Genomic DNA, 21295 nt, shown 5'->3' on the forward strand with positions numbered 1-21295 from the left:
ACCTTAACTGGCTCTTGTACCCATCTAGGCACTGCCATCATGAGGCTTATACTCTTGTCCTCCTCATGATTCTGTCTTGGGATTTTATCAAATTTATCAAATTGCAGAAAGATAGGCCTCATGTGATTTATGCCCTGTTGTTGTATTTGGTTCATGATGGATGCCTGGTGTGGATACGTGGCCAATTCTGAAGCTGTAACTGTAGCACACTTTGCTGTACAATCTCTATTCCCCTATTGCCATAGGCTGTACAGGCAACTGCCAGTGAAACGTTATTGTTTTGTATGCTGTTGATAAGAGACAGAATAGTAGCATTTAGGTGTTTAAACCCTTGTGCAATTAAATGCATATTGTTAATAGTGATTGCATGCTGATCCAGTAATAGACTACTAATTCCTCCCCCAGTTTTAACTGCTTTGCCTATTCCATTCACCACAGTGTTGATTTTTAAATTGAGATTTTCAATATTTGCCGAGTTCCATAGGGACATGCCAAGGCTAGACCCTCCCAGGGCTGTTCCCAATACATCCCGTCTGTCTCTATGTTGTTGTGGGGTATTTTGAGATAATTTTGAGGTATTTTCAGGCCTAAGGCCTCATACTAGGCCTGTACTTACTACAGGTTATTTGACAAACGTAAAGGTTTTCAGCTATAGGCTCACTATTCAATTTTTCATTTGCAAAATACTTCCGATCAGTGATTAAAAACAGGAATACTGCATTTATACCAGCAGTTATTTAATGGCACTTTACAGCGTAGGACAAAAATGCAGTTTGATAGTTGCTTTAATTTTTGAAACTTTACAAACTGACAGCCCTGGAAAAATGTTCTCATGAGAGAGGTGCAGAAAAGAGGGGAAAAAAAAGTTTCCTCATGCAGTTCTGCTAGGGAGCCTAACCACCAAATTTACAGGCACAATAAAAGCAGAATGTTCTCCACGTCTGTTCAATTCTTGGTCTATCAAGACTGCAACAAGCCCAGATTTAGCACCAATCACAATGTGAACACTTGTCCACCAGGAATGGGACTGAGACCAACTAATTTTACATAAAACGTTTAACTGCCTTCAGTCTGTAGAGACTTGATTATGTTTTAAAATTCCCAAAATAAAACCCACCAGAACATTGCTAGCTTCTTAAGCACAAGCTTTCCTTGTTTTTGTTTTGGTTTTTTTTTTTTTATATTAATGTCCTAGGTATTTTGTATGTCTGCCTTGTGCTATAAGCTTGCCGGTTCCCTTGACTGTTACATCCACGCTGGCAAAAGCAAGTCTTCTTCCTTGCTTCAAAATCTGAGCAGTGATCAATAGTTCTTCTCCAATCTTAGCAGGAGACATGTATCTTGAATGAGAAGACAGAACTGTTTTACATACAGCAAGCTACAACCCAGGGAACATTCATCTATTTAGAACAATTTTTAAAAGGAGCTACCAGAGTCAGTTTGCAGTTACTCGTGTATCATTTCAGAAGCTTGAATTTTTGCAATTTCCCCTCATGCAGAGCCTACACTGTTTGCTTCCTCTGAAATGTCATGCTTGAGAAGATTACAGAATTTGGAATTGGCTGTCTGAATGTAACTAAGGCAGTAAACTAAGGCTGTCAAGCAATTAAAAATCATGCTTAAAGAACTAATTGTGTAACTGCACTGTCAAACAATACTACTTTTTAAATACTTTTAATTGAAACCAATTTTATATACAGCAGATATCTAAAACACAGAATACAAAGCGCCCTCTATTTTATTAAAGTTGTAAAATCATTTTTCAATTAAGCTAATACAATTATTGTAGTGCAATCTCTTGATCATGAAAGTTGCATTTTAAAAAATGTAGAATTGTGCACAGAAATAACTGCATTCAAAATAAATGGAAAATTTCAGTGCCTACAAGTCCACTATGTCTTCCTTCTTGTCCAGTCACTCAGACTAACAAGTTTGTTTACAGTTCTGGGAAAAAATGCTACCTGTTTCTTGCATACAAAGTCACCTGAAAATATGAACAGCTAGCTGTTGACATGGTTGTAGCTTGTGGTATAAGATAGTTACATGCCACATACATTAACGATTCATATGTCCCCCTCTCATGCTTCTACCACAATCCCGGAGAACATGTGTCCAGCCTGATGATAATGCAAAGCAGTGCAAACCATCACACGTTCATTTTCATTAGCTGAGTCCAATGGTACCAGAAGGAGGCTGATTTTCTTTTTGGTGGTTTGGAGCATTACACTTAAGAGCATGCTCCATAGCTTGTCCCACTTCCAAATTCTTAAACCTTGGGTTAAATGTGGTAACTATCTTTAGATTGATCCTTCTTTGTGTTTTATCATATCTGCAGCACATACATTATCAGACACTAACATAAAATGTATGGCAACATAGGGGCAAAACAGACTCAGACATAATTCCTTCCTTCCCCCACAGGTGGTCAGTCACAGATGTAATATCACGTTATTTTAATGATGAACGTAGCCCATGTTTTCTGGAATGGTGGTTAAAGCATGAAGGGCCATATGACAGTTTAGCATATCTGGCACATAAATACCATGCAACGCTGGGTACAAAAGTCCCATTGGAATGCTTGTTTTCAGTGCCATTGTAAATAAGAAGTGGATAGTATTAGCTCAGACCAATGTAAACAAACTTGTTTGTCTTAGCAACTGTCTCAATGGCCGTGTCTATGCTAGCCAAAAACTTTGAAATGGCTATTTCGAAATTTACTAATGAAGCGCGGAAATACATATTCAGCGCCTCATTAGAATGCTGGCAGCCACGGCACTTCGAAATTGACACAGCTCGCCGCCACGTGGCTCATCCAGATGGGGCTCCTTTTTGAAAGGACCCTGGCTACTTCAAAGTCCCCTTATTCCTATGAGCAGATAGGAGTAAGGGGATTTCGAAGCAGCCGGGGGCCTTTTGAAAAGGAGCCCCATCTGGACGAGCCGCGCGGCAGCAAGTCGCGTCAACTTCGAAGTGCCGCGGCTGCCGGCGTTCTAATGAGGCGCTGAATATGTATTTCAGCGCTTCATTAGTAAACTTCGAAAGGGCCATTTGCATGGCCATTTCGAAGTTTTGGGCTAGTGTAGACATAGCAACAAGAAGTACAACTAAGTGGACTTGTAGACTCTAGAACTTTCCACTGTTTGAGTAAGTTATGTAACAAAAATAAAATCGATATTTGTAAGTTACTTTAATACAGTATTTGTATGAAGTGAACTGAAACACTTACATATGAAAATATTTATAATATAAAGCAAGCACTGTACACTATTGAACTATAATAGAAATTAATATCTTCAAAAATATAGAATAATGCTCAAAACGTAATAAATTCAGGTATGCTATTGTTTAACAGTGTAATTAACATTTTAATTGTGATTATTTTTGACTTGCGAGTTAATTGCAATTGACAGCATTAAACTAAACATGCAATAATAAGGGTGCTTTAAGAACATTTAATTGCCTCAAACCAGTATCTAAACCACACAATGATACTCCCAAACCAGATCTATACAGAGTTTGAGTTGTTCTTTCAGAATGTACCGCAGTTTGTCACCATAGAGGGAAGTTCATTAAAGAAAAACTTAGCAAAATCCAGGCCGTTAAGGGAATGTATCAGACATTTAGAGTTAATATTTGTCAGTAAGCACGTTCAATACATACGTAATGTTCATATCCACACTGACCCCAGGCATTCCTCTTTCTGTGTATAGCAGTGCTGCGGTTGACACTACATCTACCAGAGTGGCAGTCAAACCTCCATGCAAGGTGCCACCTCTGTTTGTGTGCTCCTCCTCCACTTTCATTTCACAAACAACCTTTCCAGGAGCTGCAGACAGAACTGTCATCTGAACACAAAGGGGGAACAAAATTCTGTTAATTAAAAATACCAATAATGGGAAACATATGCACAACTAGAAGTCTACTAACTGCTCTCAAAGTAAACAGATCAAGATGAAAGTAAATCTTGTTTCAGTTCTTAAACTAATGAGGGAAGGAGAAAAATGAAGGACTAAAACATTGATTTAAATCGTTAGATGTTTTTATAAATTTTCAGTTTCAAATTGTTTCCCTACAGAAATACATAACTCCTATAAAAACAAATATGCCCACTGACAGCAGTGTTGTGAAACCCATGTTGTCCCAGAATATTTGAGACACAAGACGGGTAAGGAATATCTTTTACTGGATGAACTCCACCTGAAGAGCTCTGTTTAAGTTCAAAAACTTGTTTCTATCACCGACAGTATCTGATCCAATAAAAGAGATTACCTCACCGATCTTATGTCTCAAGTGTGCATAGTGAGTTCATTGTAATCACCATCAGCTTTCAGTAGCTGTTTAAAGGACAACCTCTTATTCATGTTCAAAATGGAAATTGGACTTGTCTGACTTTATACCTAGCATAGAGCTGATGAAAAGTTAATGTTTGCTTTGCTTTTTTCCCTGCATGATATAGTAGATTAGTATTATGTTGCCTCTTTTTGAGAGGATAAAAATTAGGAACATGTCAGGAATCCTTAAAGTGAAGCAATATCAAAGTTTAAATGGTACTAAATCAGTATTTTGAAAGGAATACTTAGAAATGTTAGTCCAACATATTCAGGGCTTCACCATGGGAAAACTTACCAGTATGCTTACCAGAGCTTGTCTTAGAATACAGAGGACCCTACACAGCACTATTAAACTGGTGCCCCTATGCTCAATGGCAAACTGGAGGGGACAACGTTTTTTTTTTTCCAGATATGTGATTTTATAATCTTCAGCAACACACTAATGAAATAGTTTTAAAATAAATTTTAAAACTAAGCTCCTGTAGACTTACACAGTAAATTTAAAATAGGAAAAGTAGTTTTTGAAACTGCATTACATCCATCCCTGGGTTGGGGGGGGTGCAGGGGAGTGGCTTTAGGATGAACTGTCATAAATAGAGATGAAAATAGGTTCCCTGTAAGAGATTGTTTATCTTTGAAAGTAATACTTTACTAAAGGTGGCACATGGATATTCTGTTTTTGAGGACTATAGTAATAACACCCATTCACTATTGATTAGTATAATTGAAACATTTGTAAAAACCCTAAAATGGAGTCTGCATATATCTGTATTAGAAAAGTTAAAATGGACAGGTGCAGTACACTAGAGAAGATTTACAGCAATGGGAGTTCTTTCGTTGTTGTAAGACAGAGTAGGTAAGAACATTCTTCCATCAATCTAGCATTGTCTAGACTGGGAATTAGACACATCACTACACTGCCCTAAGGGTCTGAATTTTTATGCCACTGATTGGCATAGTTCGGTCAGTCTAAATTTTAGATGTAGCCCTAGTTTCAGCCACTGCTAAAAAGTCCCTTTTCATAAAGCAGAGGGGTGGTACAGCTATTGTGAAATAACATTTTAAACAACTCAGCTGTGTTAGCACCTGGGCCTGGTCTACACGGGGAAATTAAGTCAAATTTAAGGGTCTAAGGTCAAGTTTATAAACCACCAGTCTACACTACAGCGCTCAGTATGTCAATTTTAAGGGGCTCTAATGTCAACTTCTGTAATGCCAAATTCCCCAGGAGTAACTCCTAAAAGTTAGTTTTACAATGTGGGCCTCTGCAAGTGCAGACAACATTATTAAAATCGATTTTATTAGCCTCAAACTGTCACACAATGCTCCTTGATGTGTCCTTTCTGGTCATTGCTTCACCTCCGTTGGTCTCCAGGTGAACAGGAAATAGGTGACAGGAAGCAGCGGTCATCAGCCCAGGAATCTTGAGTCTTATTTCCTTTCCTCACTGGTCAGCATGGCGAGCAAATGTCTGGACCGTACCTCTGCAGCACACACAGAAGCCATGAGTCCCCAGGACTGCAAAAGAGCCCCAGCATGGAGCCATTAGGAGATCCTGGACCTCACTACAATGTGGGGGAGGAAGACTCTATCTTCCTTCAGGTCAAAGCCAGCAAAAGAAATGCTGATATTTACATGACGATGTTGCAAGGCACGATTCAGAAAAGGTACATAAGGAATGTTCAGCAGTGCCATGTTGAAACCAAAGACCTGAGGCAAAATTATCAAAAGTGCAAAGAAGCAAATGGTTGGTCTGGGGCATCTCCCCAGAACTGCCAATATTATAATGAACTTCATGCTATTCTGGAACAGACACAACCTCTTCCCTCAGAAGACACATTGACTCCTCATTAAAGAGCATTCCTTGGCAGAATCTGAAGTGTACTCTGATTTGCTGAATGAGGAAGAGGTGGACAACAGCAGGATCCATTTGAGTGCAGAGCAGATCCTGCAAGCCAGGACCCATTTACTGTCTTGACGCCTGTCCCCTTATCTCAGGAGGCAGCTTTGGAGGCAAACCGGGATGCTGGACAGGGCATGTCTGGTGAGTATGCTTTTTTCTACTGAAAATAGTATGATGCAATCATAGCAGGTGGGGGGAACTCGGTCTTTGCCCGTTTCCCTCAGAACTTGCTGTGGTGATGGAGCGCTGATCCTGTATGGACATCTCACTGAAGGTCTTAGGCACATTTGGATTCTTTTCAGAAGATTTTTGGGGAGACTGGACTTGTTCCTGCTTCCATGGTAAGACACTTTACTGTGCCAAGCCACCATTAAGGAAGCTGAAATCATTGACCCACAGAGCATTCTTGCAAATTTTCCAACTTTGTACCCAGACAGAATGCACAATCTTTCCCTATCACTTTTTCTTATTCTGAGGAGGCTGTTGTCTCATTTTGCAACCTAGAACGCACTGGAACTTTTGTGAGTCACTAGTGATTTTTTTGCTTGTGACCCACCCAAAGCAGGGCAAAACTCATGCAGCCTTACTGGTTTTTAAATCATGGTGTGGCATTAAAATCCAGGTGCTGCTTTAAAAAGCCCATGCTGCAGCCATCTCCTTCCCCCTTAGACATGCAGCAGCCCAACCCTAGCCCATGGGCGATCAGATCCTTGCCTGGCTCATGTGCATGCTTGGAGTGATTTTTTAATGATTTTTTAAGTCGTGGAGAAGCCTGCTTTTAAACAAGGTGCCACCCCCCGCCCCCAAACCTCCAGGCTGCACCAGTGGAAAATAAGAAATGCAGCAAAAATTTTTCTTGTGACCACAAGATAGCTTACTATGGTGTTGAAGGTAAACATCAGCTGCAGAAGAGCTTAAATCCTTATGCTTGGAATCATGCATCCTTCAGCCTTAAGAGTCAAGTATGTTCTTCCATAGAGCTAGACACCCCTTCATTCTGTCAGTATGCTCATTGTTCCAAGTAAAGATAAAAATATTGCTAGTGACAACACAATTAATATTTCTACGTTTCATTTTTGCAGAAAGCGACCTTGCATCATAAGCAGAGGCCCCAGTCCCCTCCACATGAGGTTGCCACAAATGCCGAGGAGGAGGAGGTCATGGCAAGAAATGATTGACAATTATTTTGAAGTGGCAGCAAAGGGAAAAAGTTGAGCTGAGAGAATGGAGAAAAAGCATGATGGACAATCAGGCACTAATGAATGCTTCAGTCACCTCAATAATGAGCAGGCAGACTAAGTTAATTGAAGTAATACTTGAAAAATCAAAATCAAACTCTGCACCCCCTGTACAACACATGCCACATTACATACCATCCCACCCCACATTCCCCTCCCCTGGTCAGGGCCCTGTATCCCCCAAGCATTTTCCTCCCAGGTAACAGAATGATGTCATCATGAAAAGAATAACTGGCCAGGTAGGAGCCACCACCTTAGCTCACCCTCCCTGACACAGGTGGCGCTGGTAAACCCTCCCCCACACCTTTCTACCTCCCTGCCTAATTTTTGCACCTCCCACCTACCTTGACTTTTGCACACACACACCCCCCCACACACACCCTGCCCCGGGCCTCACCCCTAGTGGCCCCACTAACTTTCTGCCCTAGGCCCTCCACTCCTTCGTCTCACCCCAAACCCTCGCCCCAGCCCAGTTTTCCTCACTTTCTGAAAAATACCATCAGTGAAAAAAGCATGTAGTTCATTTTTTAATGAAATCACTTCACTTAAAGAGCCGAGAAACGCCGGGGACATCTGCCGGCCAGCTACAATACCGACTCCCACCCAGGACTTTGGACACCTTCCGGAGGACACATTCTTCCCATGACGAAGCGCTAAGCAAGTGCCAAACAGGTTTATTTCCAGTGCTATCTCGTAGAGCTGGGAGGGACCTTGAGAGCTGCTGGAGTCCAGCCCCCTGCACACACAGCGCGGCCTAGCGCCCTCCCCCACCGATTTTTTTAAACCTACTTGCAAAGCTACAACGGTACCTTACTTAACACCCGATCAAACCCGGGCGCTTTCAGCCACCCTTCCACCGCCTCCCGCAGGGAGCGCAGCGTGAGGGAGCTCATGGCTGAGAAGCCCAATTGCGACGCGTTGACTCCGCAGAGAGACCAGCCCAGGGCACGCGCCTCCTCGCACCAGCTGTTAGAGTCAGACGGGCGCGGCAGCCGCTGCACCGCTCGGCGAGCTTCCCCTGCGCGCCGCGGAAGATGGGGGCGGGGCGGGGCGGGGCGGGCCCGACCCGACGTCACCACGTTCCACGGGCCCTTGCGACCACCTTCACACAGGTCAGGCGCCCAGCCCCGGCCGAGCTCGCCCTCGCTCCGTCCCCGCATTCCTCCCCCGCCTGTCGAACTGGAACGCGACTCGCCGCTGCGCATGCGCGTGGCTGAGGCGGCGGGCGAAGGCGGTAAGCGGCGGGGTCGGCGCGATGGAGGGGGCCTGCGCAGCGGAGGGGAAGCTGGAGCCGCCCCCCGCGGAGGAAGAGGCGGCGGCAGCGGCGCTGGAGAAGCGCCGGGAGCGCCTGTGCGCTGAGTTCGCCTCCATCACCAGCAGCAACCTGGGACTGGCGCGCCGCTGCCTGGAGGACAGCGACTGGCACCTGCAGGTGGGGCGCGGCCCGGGCGTGGGGCTGCCGGGGAAGCGGGGGGAGGAGGGGACTCGCACCGGGCCTCGCCTCACGCCCGCTCCTTTGCCTTGCAGAGGGCGCTGAACGCCTACTTCGAGCCGCCCCTGGACCCGCGAGACGTGGGCGGGAGGCGCCCCCCGGAGCCCTGGTGAGCGGCGGCGCCGCGCGGGAGGGTGGCGGGCGGGCGGGCAAATGCTACAACTCTCGGGCAAGCGAGCCCCGGGCGCAGCGCCTCTCCCCGGTGCTTCACAACCCGCCGCCTCCTCCCCCCTAGGCTGTGACTGTTGGACTCTGACTGCCTCCCTCTCTCCCCGCCCCGTGTCTGTGCTTCGCCTGTGTGCCCCGCCCGGCAGCCGACGCACGTCCTCCTTTGCACAAAGGGACACTAGGAAAAGCACCCGAGGCGCCTCCCGATGGGCTGAGTGTTTAGCGACAGTAGCATCACTTCCTTTCTTCCTGCGTCCGCCGTGTAAACCAGTCTTGAAACTCTCCCTTAAACCGCTTCCCCAGTCAGCTGACATTTTAATGGTGCGGGCCATTCTGTTAATTACTTAAGAGTCTGCCTGTTACTGAAGAGGAATTTTCACACCACTTTGGACAGAGACACTGCTGAACTCTTTTATATTCAAATTCAACACATTAACACGTGGTTTGAACCAGGATAGAAATTTTCTGGGTCATTTTAGGGGCTCTTTTCCATACTTGGCTTAATCTAATTCTTGACACACTCCCCCCACACACACCCTTCTCTCTGATTTGCTCACCTTGATCATTTTTTTTTCTGATTTGTCCTCCTTGCTTACTGTTTTTGGTTCTCTGTGTCTTAAATATTGAGTCTGTTCTGGTCTGGCTATGGTCTGAAGAAGTGGGTCTGTCCCACAAAAGCTCACCTAATAAATTATTTTGTTAGTCTTTAAAGTGCTACTTTACTGCTTTTTTGTTTTGATAGTATATAGACTAGCACGGCTCCCTCTCTGTTATGCTTCCCCAGTGGTGTAATGTCTCCTCTGCCCAAGGATCAGCTGCGTGTGTGTTGCCATGTGTGCAAATGCGGGGGGGGCTAAGTCCCTAGGCTCCTGGCCTTTATTGTCTGAGGGAGAGTGTCCTAAATGAAGATGTTCTGCACTTGGTATGCACACAGCTGGATGATGGCTGAGTCATGAGCATGCAGGTGTGACTGTGACAGCTGTGCACAGTTGTTTCATGTAATCATAACTGTTGACTGTAAGTAGGCAGTCATACTGTCCCTTGGCATTTATTCCATAATTTGGATATTAGACTCTGTGATGGAATAGACTGTCTATCAGTCAGCAAACTCTGTTCATATTTTTATGAAAACTTTATATCTAGCACTGGGGCATGTAAAAACACAATGAAGAGAGAGTACTTTAGTTTTAGAATGTAAATGCAACGTGATCAGCCTGAGGCAACACTGCCAACCATTATTCATACTGTGCCTTAAACAATATTTTGCTCAAGTAGGTTATAGTAAATTTGTCCGGCTGGTGTGGACAGTCTGGCTTTAAAAATGGGAGTGAAGGGGGAAACTGTAAGTTGCTTGGGGTAATGGATAATTATGGCACATGCTAACTGACTTACGGTATGTCTACATTTGCCAGTAGATTGGCACCCACAATCAGTGCAGCAAGCATGAGTTTACTGGTTTTGGTGAACAAGCTAAGTTGATGGGAGAGCATTCTCATTGATTTGTGCACACCACCTCCCAGAGGAGTGCTAAGCAAGTTGATGGGAGATGCTCTCCTGTTTATGCAGCACAATGATGATACCCTGGTAAGTAGATTTTTGACTCTGACTTCGGCTGTACTGTTTATATAGCTGAAGTTGTGTATCTGAGGCCAGGTCTACGTGAAACCAAAAAATCAATCAAAGATGGGCAATTCCAAGTTGTGTAGCTGGGATCAAGGGAGGTTGGTGAGAGAAGCTCCTGTGTACATGCTTTGTCTCATGAGGAGTACCAGGACCAACCATAGAGCCCTGATGGTTTGATTCAGTGCAACTAGTGGAGACACGCTAAATCAACCCTGAAGGAATCAATCTTCTAGTAAGTGTAGACATACCCTTAGACAGATCTTCCCTCATGGTGTACACCAGACCTTAGGTGCAGACCTACAGTGCAGTAAAAAATCCATAGCTGACTCATGTCAACTGCCTTGGGTTCATAGGGTTTGAGTTCTGGTGCTCTTTAATGATGATATAGATACTCAGGTGGGGTCCCAGGGCCCAGACTCCAGACTAATGGTCTGCACCACAATTAAACATCTCCTTAGCAACTTGAATCCAAATCAACTGACGCAGGACCTCTACAGGTGGGTGGGAAGTAAGGTGCAGGAGCAGGATGGGGGTGCATAGTCTGCGTAGGATGTGAAGTACATGAGACGATTGGGGGGTGCTTATTTGGTGCAGCTCCGTAGGGGGCACACGACTCTGAACAAGCCAATGGGAGCAAGAGGCAGGCGACCTCCACGCAAGCGGTTTCCTGTGCTGCTTTTCCCCCAGTTGGGGAATTTGGAACAGAAGTGTGCAGAGCTGCTTCCTCCTGCCAGGCAGAGCCCGTGGAATAGATCTGGCCATGGGTTGCCTTGATTTGGCCCTTGGGGTTATCCCCCACCCCAGAGCAGGGAGCCAGAACTGGTGCTCCAGCCACATGGGGATGCCTGGAGGGCCAGATCCAGGCAAGGGGAATGGGGCAAGGGGCTCTTTGATGCGGAGGGAAAAGGGAAGCCCTGAGCTTTGTGAGACAGATCTGGCTGCAGGCCATAATTTTGCCACCCTTGCTTTAGAAGTTGGACCTTATTTCAGAGTAAATGCTCTGTTTTCTGTAATCATAATTTTAAATATTCTGTCTAGTATTGACCTGACTGCTGATGTTGACACCAGCACTACTACTAACAATGTAGACTGCAGGCAACAAGAAGATGAGAGCAGATTCTCTTTGATTACCTGGAATATTGATGGTCTGGATTTAGGAAATCAACAGGACAGAGCTAGAGGAGTGTGTTCTTATTTGGCATTGTAAGTATTATTTCCTCTGTAATTCAATTTAACATTTAGACTGGTGTTTCTCAACATGTGGTATGTGTACCCTTAGGGGTACGTGAGAGAAGTGCCGGGGGGTATGCACACTGGAGTGGTATGAGGCTCTTTGCGCAATAAAATTCTCAGAGCGTGAGAGCACTGTGTGCCACTCTGTGCACACATTCCTCCCTAGTGCTTGGAGGGAGAAGTGGGTGGTAGTGATGATGGTGGCCATGACTCTGGTGAGTTGTTGGTATTGGATTATAGCAGGGAAGGAGTGGGGAGGGCTGGAGCTACCTGGCTGTGGAGGAGAGGAGGGTGCATTGCATTAAAGCAGGGTGACTGGCTCTGGAGGAGGGGGTGGGGACTGGGTTAAAGTCAGGAGCTGGTGGTGCCTGGTTCTGGAATCTTATGCTTGTTTTCTGAAGTAAGTGATAAAATTGCTATTTGTGCAATTTTGGTTTAGTATTTATAATTACAACTGAAAAGGTTTAAAATGGACCTATTCCTTGTGGAACAAAGACTAAAACTGCAGATTTAGAAGAAGGTAGTGCACAGGAAATGGTGTCAGAAACATTGATATAATTGCAACGAAGGGTCCTGTGGCACCTTATAGACTAACAGAAAAGTTTTGAGCATGAGCTTTCGTGTATGTATCAAATGTACAGGTGAGTCTGTGCTCACGAAAGCTCATGCTCAAAACTTTTCTGTTAGTCTATAAGGTGCCACAGGACCCTTCGTTGCTGTTACAGATCCAGACTAACACGGCTACCCCTCCGATAATTGATTTAATTGTGTCCCTCAGCAGTTTGAAACCTAGGTTTGAACATTTGATTTCAACCAAACAAGCTCAAACTTCGCCTTCAATGAAATTACAATAAACATTTTAACTAATTTATCACTGTTCATTGATGTTTGCATAAAAATAAATACATATGTATGAATAAAAAAGCTGGACTTATTTTATGTTAATTTAATATTTTTTATTTATCGTTGTGCAGTCATAAGTATGATGGCAAGTTTATTGCCTATAGACAATTTTTTCCAACCAACCAGTTACAATTAAGTTGTTTAAACAAATGTGTTGCAAAGGTAGAAAAAATTTTGCATATCTGAAAATTGTAGGTACTGGGGGTACTTATAATTTTCTTTAAAGTGGTACCTTATGAAGAAATGTTGAGAAACACTGATTTAGACTGTCCAATATCATAAGTATCTGTAGGATGTGCACCCCCACTATATCCAAGAACCAAATACAGAAATACTATAACACAAATTTTGTAATGTGTGTAATCTTAACATAGCTTGACTAAAAGCTGCAATTTGTTTGGCCAAAAGAGGTTCGATATACAGGCTTTGGTATTAAATGCTTTTGTCAGCTAGTCACTGTGACATATAACTTTTTTTAAAAAAATAACCATAATTGATATTAAATGTCTAGCTGTAGTAGTGAGTCAGGAGACTGTAGAATTGAAATAATAGATTGTAATGCCAGGAAATGCAAATACTTTGCTTCCAGTGACAATATTAACTTGAACCTGTTGCACAGTTTGCCTTATTTTATACTGTGTCTTCTAAGAAAAACATAAAAGATGCCTTCCAAAAAGGAGGAATCAGAATGTAAAATCCTAATTATGTATGAAGTGGCTGAGTTGACATTACTGTTGTTTCCATACTTCCTGTGGTTTGAACTGTGCAGACTGAACATGGTACTACCCATAGTGTTTGCATTTCTTTTTTCATATTCTTTTTAAAATGTTAGCTGCTAAATAGTCCCACACATCTTTGACATTTTATTCTTTGCTGAGTGAGTTTGATTGGGAACAGGGAGCTCTCACCTTAAAAATTACGTTGTCCAACACTCTTGAGTTGGTCTACTGGACTGATTTTTGCAATAGATAACTTTAGAACCATTTGTGTAAAATGAAAACCTAAAACTCGTGGGACAGGTAGAATTCAGCAAAAATTGTGGAGAAGCACCAAAACTGCAGAGTTAATGATTGTAGTTAAATCAGTGCATTTCCAAAAAGTGGGGTGGGTTACACTCAAACAAGTGTCATCCTTATTTATATTGGTTTGGCATAAAGGTTATCATGTAGTACTACAAACTAAACCAATTTTTAAATGTGTCTGAAGGGTTATGGGATCAGTTTTAAATTGATCACTTGTGCAATTTTTCTTGAATAGACAAGGCCCTATATTTTCCCTTTTATGTAGATTATCCCAGTGTTGGACTCTGTACTTGCTGGGAGCATGTTTGCATAAAAATAGTGATAGGTTGCTACTTTTGTCATGTCATACTAGCATATGCTAGTAGTGGGACAGAAAAATGTAAAGCATGTTGTGTAAAGGCTAAGGAGAGCAGCTGTCCTTTACCTTTCTGCCTAGGCTGGGAGTCTGGGTATTTATCACAAAGGTCATTGGTCTTAATTGAACTCTCTCAGAAATTTTGGGGCTTATAGTTCTCTGAAGCTGTATTCTTAATCATTAACTTAAATTCGCCCATATGCATGAAATTAGAAATGTGTAGATGTTTGCAAGATCCAGATGTACATGAGGAAATTAAACCTCATATGAGTAACTTGTTGGTAAAATGCATATTTGAATCTTTCTTTTTTCCCTCCAAATATGGTGGCATGTTTATATGCTGACAAATATGACAGAGATTCTTTAAAATCTTCGTAATCTTTTTACCTTTAAAAAAAATAAAATAAAAACCAAAAAACTCACCCCTAAGCCCAAAATCTCACTGTGTTTAACCTTTGGCATTTAAATGGGAAAACCTTGTCTGTTTTAAAAGTTATATTATGAACTTGTCTTGTTGATTCCAGATACAGTCCAGATGTGGTGTTTTTACAGGAGGTTATTCCACCATACTTCAGTTACCTACAGAAGAGAGCTGTTAGTTACACAATCATTCCAGGTAAAAAAAAATGTCTAAACATTTGAGAAATCTGCTTCAGATGGAGAGAAGAAGCTAGAAATGTTTTTGTTTTCTACACACTAATTTGTTAACTCCCCTCTGACTATTGGGAGAAGCTGAAAGGCAGGAAAAGGAGTCAGTGAAATTGATTTCCCTGGCTTCTGAATTCTGGAATCTAGTTTGCAAATTATAAATAAAAGACCAACTTCATTGCCATGTTCTTCTGGCTCTTTTGCTTTTAGAAAGACAGACTTTAAGGTTAAGGACAGACTCAAAATTAATTTTTTCCAATCCTTCACTGTTACAAAAATTAGCTATGTGTATGGGTTCGTATAAGAACTGTGCACCACGGAAAGGTCTCTGAAAATATATAATTCTTCTGTATGAAGGGATGGATGAATACAGTGCATTGCAACACTGAACTTTTCTTTCCTTATTCCTCTTTAGGTAATATAGATGGTTATTTCACTGCCATAATGCTAAAAAACTCAAGAGTGAAGTTTTTGAGGCACGAAATAATACCTTTTCCAACAACCTCTATGATGAGAAACCTATTAGTTGTGCACGTAAGTGGGTCTTTATATATTAAAATAAATTGAATGTCTAGTTTAAGGACATAATTCTTTTAGTTCGGAGTTAAGGTTGTAAATATGGGTACTAATTTGAGGGGAGAATGCATAAATGGAACATTATAATATAAGGCTATGCCTACGCTAGAGCATAAAGTCAATTTTAAGGGAGTTAGGTTGATTTCTAATGTACCTATCTTCACTACAGTTATCATTAGGTTGATTTTAGGGGAGCCTAAGGTTGACTTTTCTACTCCAGCTTTTTTCATGATGAGTAACACTAAATTCAAACTTATAACTTAATGCCAGTGTAGACGGAGTATAATTTAATTGATTTTATTGGCCTCCAGAACTATACCACAGTTCACCCAATGTGTCTGTTCTGACCATCGCTTTTACTTCTGCTGATTTCCAGTTGAGTAGGCAGCAGGAACTAACTCAGGGTCTCTGGCTTACTCTCCCCTCCCCACCCCACACCCAACAGCTGCTGGGCTCTCCAGCTCAACACCCCCACCACACAACTGCCGGGTCAAAATGAAATTACTCAAAATAACACTATCAAAATCAAACATTTCAACAATACCAAAAAACAACTTTTCAACAGCTTCAGACTGAAACTTTCCAGATTTTTATTTCTGCATTTTACATTTCTCAGGACTGGCCTGCTAGCCTTGTAACAGCATGTGTCAGAGGCGAGTGGTAGAAAAGTGGTGGCAAAATGCATTTGGCAGTTCATTTTTAATGCGGGGGGGCAGTGAGGGCAGTGCAGTCTGGGATGATATCAGATATTCACAATCACTTGTGGCACATTTTTTGTCCCCAGTACACTGGCAAAGAAGCCCAGAATGCAGTGGGAGTGCAGGAACTGTGGGATAGGTACCCACAATGTACTGCTGACACAGTTGAACTTAGCAAAGCTATGGGGACACATTGTGCCAACTTTCTTAATGCATGGATATTCACCATCGACTTTGTAATATCTAATAGTATAAAGTTGACTTTAATAAATACAATTTTACTTCCTAGTGTAGACATAACCAAAGAGGAAAACAGCATGTAAAAGTCAGACATTTAGATTTGAAGTCTCCAATACAAACACTAGAAAGCATACTTTAAACAATTTAAACTGTACTGTTATGCATTCCCATGCTCTTACCAAATCATGCACTCCCCAACAAATGTGTATTGTTTATAGGTAACATTACACCACTGTCCTGAGCCATACTCAACCACCATCATGCCACCTACATCTATCTGCAACAAGAGAGACCTTGTGGCTGTGGCCACACTACCCCTCCATTTTGGAAGGGTGTGTTTAATGAGGGATTTCAGAAAGTGCTAGTGAGGCGCTGAGATGAATTTGCAGTGCCTCATTCGCATAATGGCAGCTGCATGTGATTCGAAAGTGCCACTGTTGGAATGCACACTGCCTGTGTAGCCCCAAGCGCCTTTCGAAAGGATGCTCTGATTTTGAAAGCCCCTTCTTCCTAAAATTAAATAGGGGCTTTCGAAGAAGCAGCAGCAGCTTTTGAAATCAGGTGATCCTTTCAAAAGGCCCCCGGCTACACAGGTGGTGTGCGTTCCACAAGTGGCACTTTCGAATTGCACGCGGCCACCATTGCATGTCAGCGGCTCATTAGTATCTTCTGAAATCCCTCATTAACATGCCCCGTCTGAAAGGGAGGGGTAGTGTGGCCACAGCTTCAGTGTTGTATCTCTTAGGTTTTGTATACATAACAAAGAACTATAGAATTCCACTGCACTTTCTCATTAAATTTTTTCCCAGATCAGAGTTCTGCTTGTTTAACCATTTAAATGGTTAAACCTCCTGTCCTGTAGCAAGTTACACCTCAAACTCAAATCTGTGTACTCTTAAGCAAGCCAAGGAGGGTTATAGATTAAGCTGTCCACAACTGCTGGTAGAAATGCAAGGTGTGGATGGTCTGATATATCTCCAGATGCAGTGTTGTAGCTGTTTTGATCCCAGGATATGAGAGAAGAAGGTGGTTCTGGTAACATCTGTTATAAGGCCAAATTCTTTTACTCTCAGAGGCAGGCTTTCAAGCTTACAGAGGGCTCTTCAAGTCTGGCATATGTATTCAATGGTTATAAATGCATTGCAATTGAAAACTTACATCTGTCTGGTGCCAGCTGACTCTCACTTGCAGGGCTTGGGCTGTCAGACTCTTAGTTGTCTGTAGACATTTGGCTTCAGATTGGAGCCTGGGCTCTAGGAACCTGTGATGTAAGAGGATCCCAGATCTTAAGCCCAAGCCTGAATGTCTACACCTCAAATGAACAGCCCCTTAGCCTGAGCGCAAGTCAGCTGGTGTAGGCCAGCCATAGTTTGCAGTGTAGATATACCCAGAGTGCCTTAGCGAAATACATTAGTTATAAGTTACATATATTAAGTTTGGTCCATTGAAATATGGACTTTCTTGGTGAAGTGACCTGTTAATACCCTTTCAGTTATAGGAAGGAAAGGAAGGACAAGGAGAAAGGCTAAGGGGGATGGATTGTTGATGGGTTGTAGATGGTTATAATAAGCTATAAATGCAATATCCATGGTTCAATCTGACTTCTAGTGTGTAGCAAATTTATACTGCAGTGTGTTTTTTTACCAGATCATCAAAGTAAAGGGTTTAACTGTCATGCCTGCCAGACATGAAGCTTTTTTACACAAAGGGAGCATAGGATGGTAGGAAAAGGAGGGCAAAGTTATGTGGGATGCCGTATTTCAGCATTGATATATTTTAAGAAAAACAACCAGCTGGATCGTATAAACTAAAACCTTAAACATTTGATGTTCCTGATTGGTGTGAGGTAGGGGTGTGTGTGTGTGTTTTGTTTTGTTTTGTTTTTTTAAAAAAAAAAACAAAAACAAAACAAAAAAAAAACAGCCTATTAATTTTTTCCCCTTCAGTTACTGGTGTATATTTACAGTCTTTATAATCTTTCAAATATAAGGTTGTATATACAACTCATGCTTTTCAGAAATATGTTCTACTGTAGTGTAAAATAATACATATTAAATTTTGGGCAGATTTGTTTCACTTGGTTGGAGTAGGGCTCAGCATTAGCTTTGAACTAAAAGGCAACTTCTGCCTTAAGTGTGGAGTGGTTAGCATGGCTCTGGAGTAAAAAGTTGAAATTCCTGGCCTCATAAAGGAACTCTAAAAAGATTGTCCTTGTCTTGCTCAGCAAAATGTCCTTGAAGTTTTTAGAATGAGGAGTATTTCTTGCCATACATAAGCAGTAAACTGAACCAGATTGGAATTCTTAGTTGAAAGTCAACATGAAAGTGCTGCTAGCAGCAGGTTTAACTGTCAAAAACCTCATTTGACAGTAGGAATAAAGGCCCAATGACTTGACTTAAACCCTGGTACTCTGAGTGGAGCATAGGTCAGCTACATGTCTCTTTTACCTTCACTCTGTCTTGGGACAAAATTTATAGCTGTCTCCAGGAGTACCGGAGTTGTTATAGTCCATACAGATACATAACATTCAACATCACAACTTTCAATCTCTACTGAGATTGAAGGACAAAGGCCCAGTACCGAGGTGTGAATCAGTTTTTCTTGTGTATGTAATAGCAGTTTTAACAAGCAGAAGAATGTTCCTGTGTTGTATTTGAACAGTATGGTTTGTTTTGTCTATCAGCTGTGTTCCCTGGTATATGATCTAATGTGTTTTGTTTGTCTAACAGGTGAATATATCTGGTAATGAACTCTGCCTTATGACTTCCCATCTAGAAAGCACAAAAAGTCATGCCAAGGAACGCATAAACCAGCTGAGACAGGTGTTAAAGACAATGCAGGAAGCATCAGAGTCAACTACTGTTATATTTGGAGGGGATACAAACCTAAGAGACCATGAGGTCAATAGCAGTAAATCCACTTAAATTTACTTGGAGAGCAAAAATCACATGGTGAAATCTTGTGGGGGTTTTCCTTTCTTTTTATAAGATAGTGACTTCCCATGAATCATTTGTGCATGACAGAGATATTGAGCTTTCTACTCTAATACAGGCACACGTGTGTCTTTGCGTATGTCTACACATCAGAGAAACCCACGGCTGGCCTGTGCCAGCTGACAGGGCTTGGTTTACAGGGCAGTTGCTTTGTTGTATAAATTTCTGGGAACAGGTTGGAGCCCAGATATTAGAGTAATAAAACATGGTCAGGTAAGTTGGCATGGGTGAGTTGCTAGTGTCTAGTTATTGTGTAAACATACCCATAGTGTCCTCATCTGTTAAAGAGAGATTGGGAGAAGTGAGGTTGTTGCCAAGTAGACGTTTATGCTGGATTGTGCATTTCTCTTTTGGAACAGTGTTACAGCTGAAGTGACTTTAAAATTGAGAGAGAGTGGTATTTCCTCCCTAGTGTGCTTAGTGTAAGGGAATACAGAGTCTGTTCAAGCTTTAGCTTTCAGAAATATCCTTATTTGTGTGCTACGTTTTTAGTTGTCCTGCTTCAGAAACATAGCCCTCAGTTTTCAGAGATGTTGAACATCAGAGTTTCACATGGTAATTAGAACTGCTGGTGCTCAGTACTTGGAGAGTGAAATCCTGTGTTTTAAATTTGAGCACCCTAAAATGAATGGACTGAAAATAAGATCACTTAAAAATTTATCAGTGTTCCAACTATGGGTATTGCAAATTATTCAAGGCCCAGCCCTATGCTACCAGGTTCAAATGCTTAAAAATGCTGTGGTTTCCTGCATACTTTTTTAGTTTGGAAAGTGAAACATGAAGTCAGTGTCCTAAGTGGTTTATATTTTTATATTCAGAAATTCTTGAGTTGCTATCATATTTAAAATAATTGTAATAGTTGTAATTTGCTATTGTGGCTGGTGCTATACAGAAAAAGCATTATGTTATATATGACAATCATTGGCTGAACCTAGAATTTAGATATTGTAATATTAAAGGCATTATTGGATTGAATATTTTTTTTTCATTTTTCTCTTGTCAGGTTACTGAAGTAGGTGGCTTACCTAACAATATTTTGGATATATGGGAATTTTTGGGCAAACCAGAACACTGCCATTATACATGGGACACAAACTGCAATACTAACCTGGATGGAAGGTACAAGTGTAAGTTCCGATTTGATCGCATATTCTTCCGAACTTCAGCAGAAGGTGGACAAGTTATTCCACGGAGTTTGGACTTAATTGGACTTGAAAAATTAGAGTGTGGCAGATTTATCAGTGATCATTGGGGTCTTCTGTGTGATTTTGATGTAATATTATAAAGAAAACAAGGGTTTTAAAGTATCTTGGTATTATTGCAAAACCTCTTAAATCTTAACTTTTAGCTTTCACAAAAATTATATTTTAAACTTACTTAGGATTTATTTTACAATCCTAAGGGGTTATTCATTCATTTCATTTAACATCTGCTGGGTTGTTTTCATATTAGAAAAGCAAAATTCTTTCAATTTTATCCTTGTATGCATTCTAGGAAACTTTTTAAAAATTATTTTATTGTGGCAATAAAGTACAGAAATACAAAACAAAATTTCTTTTAAATGGAAGAGAGAAAACAATCTGAAATAGACTCCATCAAAGTATTAAAGCATTGACATTCAGACTTTTTCTTATATTTTTTTGTTGTAATAGTCTTAATAAATATTCATTGAAAATTATTTTTTGTACAAATGTCTGTTTCTTTCACAGTTAATGCCATAATCATTGCCTTATTTCTCATCAGGCGCCAAGTATCGTCTCATGTTGTTCAGAGTTCAGTCTTAAAGAATAACATTGACATCTTCAAAAAGGATGAATAGACGTTAACAAGACAGGAAAAAGTAGTTCAATAAACAACTGCAATATTATAGAC

The 21295-nt window shown here is 41.6% G+C and overlaps 2 protein-coding genes across 5 annotated transcripts; one reads left to right on the forward strand and one right to left on the reverse strand.

The window, feature by feature from the left end:
* Positions 1 to 724: 724 nt before the first annotated feature.
* On the reverse strand, positions 725 to 8677 carry ACOT13 (acyl-CoA thioesterase 13). Of its 3 annotated transcripts, none has more exons than XM_074987585.1 (3): positions 8282 to 8677; positions 3661 to 3845; positions 725 to 1340 (listed from the first exon to the last, which is right to left on the reverse strand). In XM_074987585.1, the coding sequence occupies exons 1-3, from the start codon at positions 8675 to 8677 to the stop codon at positions 1184 to 1186; spliced, it is 738 nt and encodes a 245-aa protein (XP_074843686.1). In that variant the 3' UTR covers positions 725 to 1183. The 3 variants fall into 3 exon arrangements, with proteins under 3 accessions (XP_074843686.1, XP_074843688.1, XP_074843687.1); XM_074987587.1 differs by having other exon boundaries at positions 8287 to 8426; XM_074987586.1 differs by lacking the exon at positions 8282 to 8677 and adding an exon at positions 7113 to 7528.
* A 50-nt stretch (positions 8678 to 8727) lies between these two features.
* Positions 8728 to 21095, forward strand: TDP2 (tyrosyl-DNA phosphodiesterase 2). 2 transcript variants are annotated; one of them, XM_074987583.1, is made up of 7 exons: positions 8728 to 8904; positions 9000 to 9073; positions 11794 to 11958; positions 14793 to 14884; positions 15332 to 15450; positions 19160 to 19330; positions 20427 to 21095. In XM_074987583.1, exons 1-7 carry the CDS (start codon positions 8728 to 8730, stop codon positions 20706 to 20708), a joined length of 1080 nt encoding a protein of 359 aa, XP_074843684.1. In that variant the 3' UTR covers positions 20709 to 21095. The 2 variants fall into 2 exon arrangements, with proteins under 2 accessions (XP_074843684.1, XP_074843685.1); XM_074987584.1 differs by lacking the exon at positions 19160 to 19330.
* The last annotated feature ends 200 nt before the right edge of the window (positions 21096 to 21295 follow it).

The sequence above is a fragment of the Carettochelys insculpta genome, chromosome 2, assembly GCF_033958435.1.
Source record: "Carettochelys insculpta isolate YL-2023 chromosome 2, ASM3395843v1, whole genome shotgun sequence".
Classification (NCBI taxonomy): Eukaryota; Metazoa; Chordata; order Testudines; family Carettochelyidae; genus Carettochelys; species Carettochelys insculpta.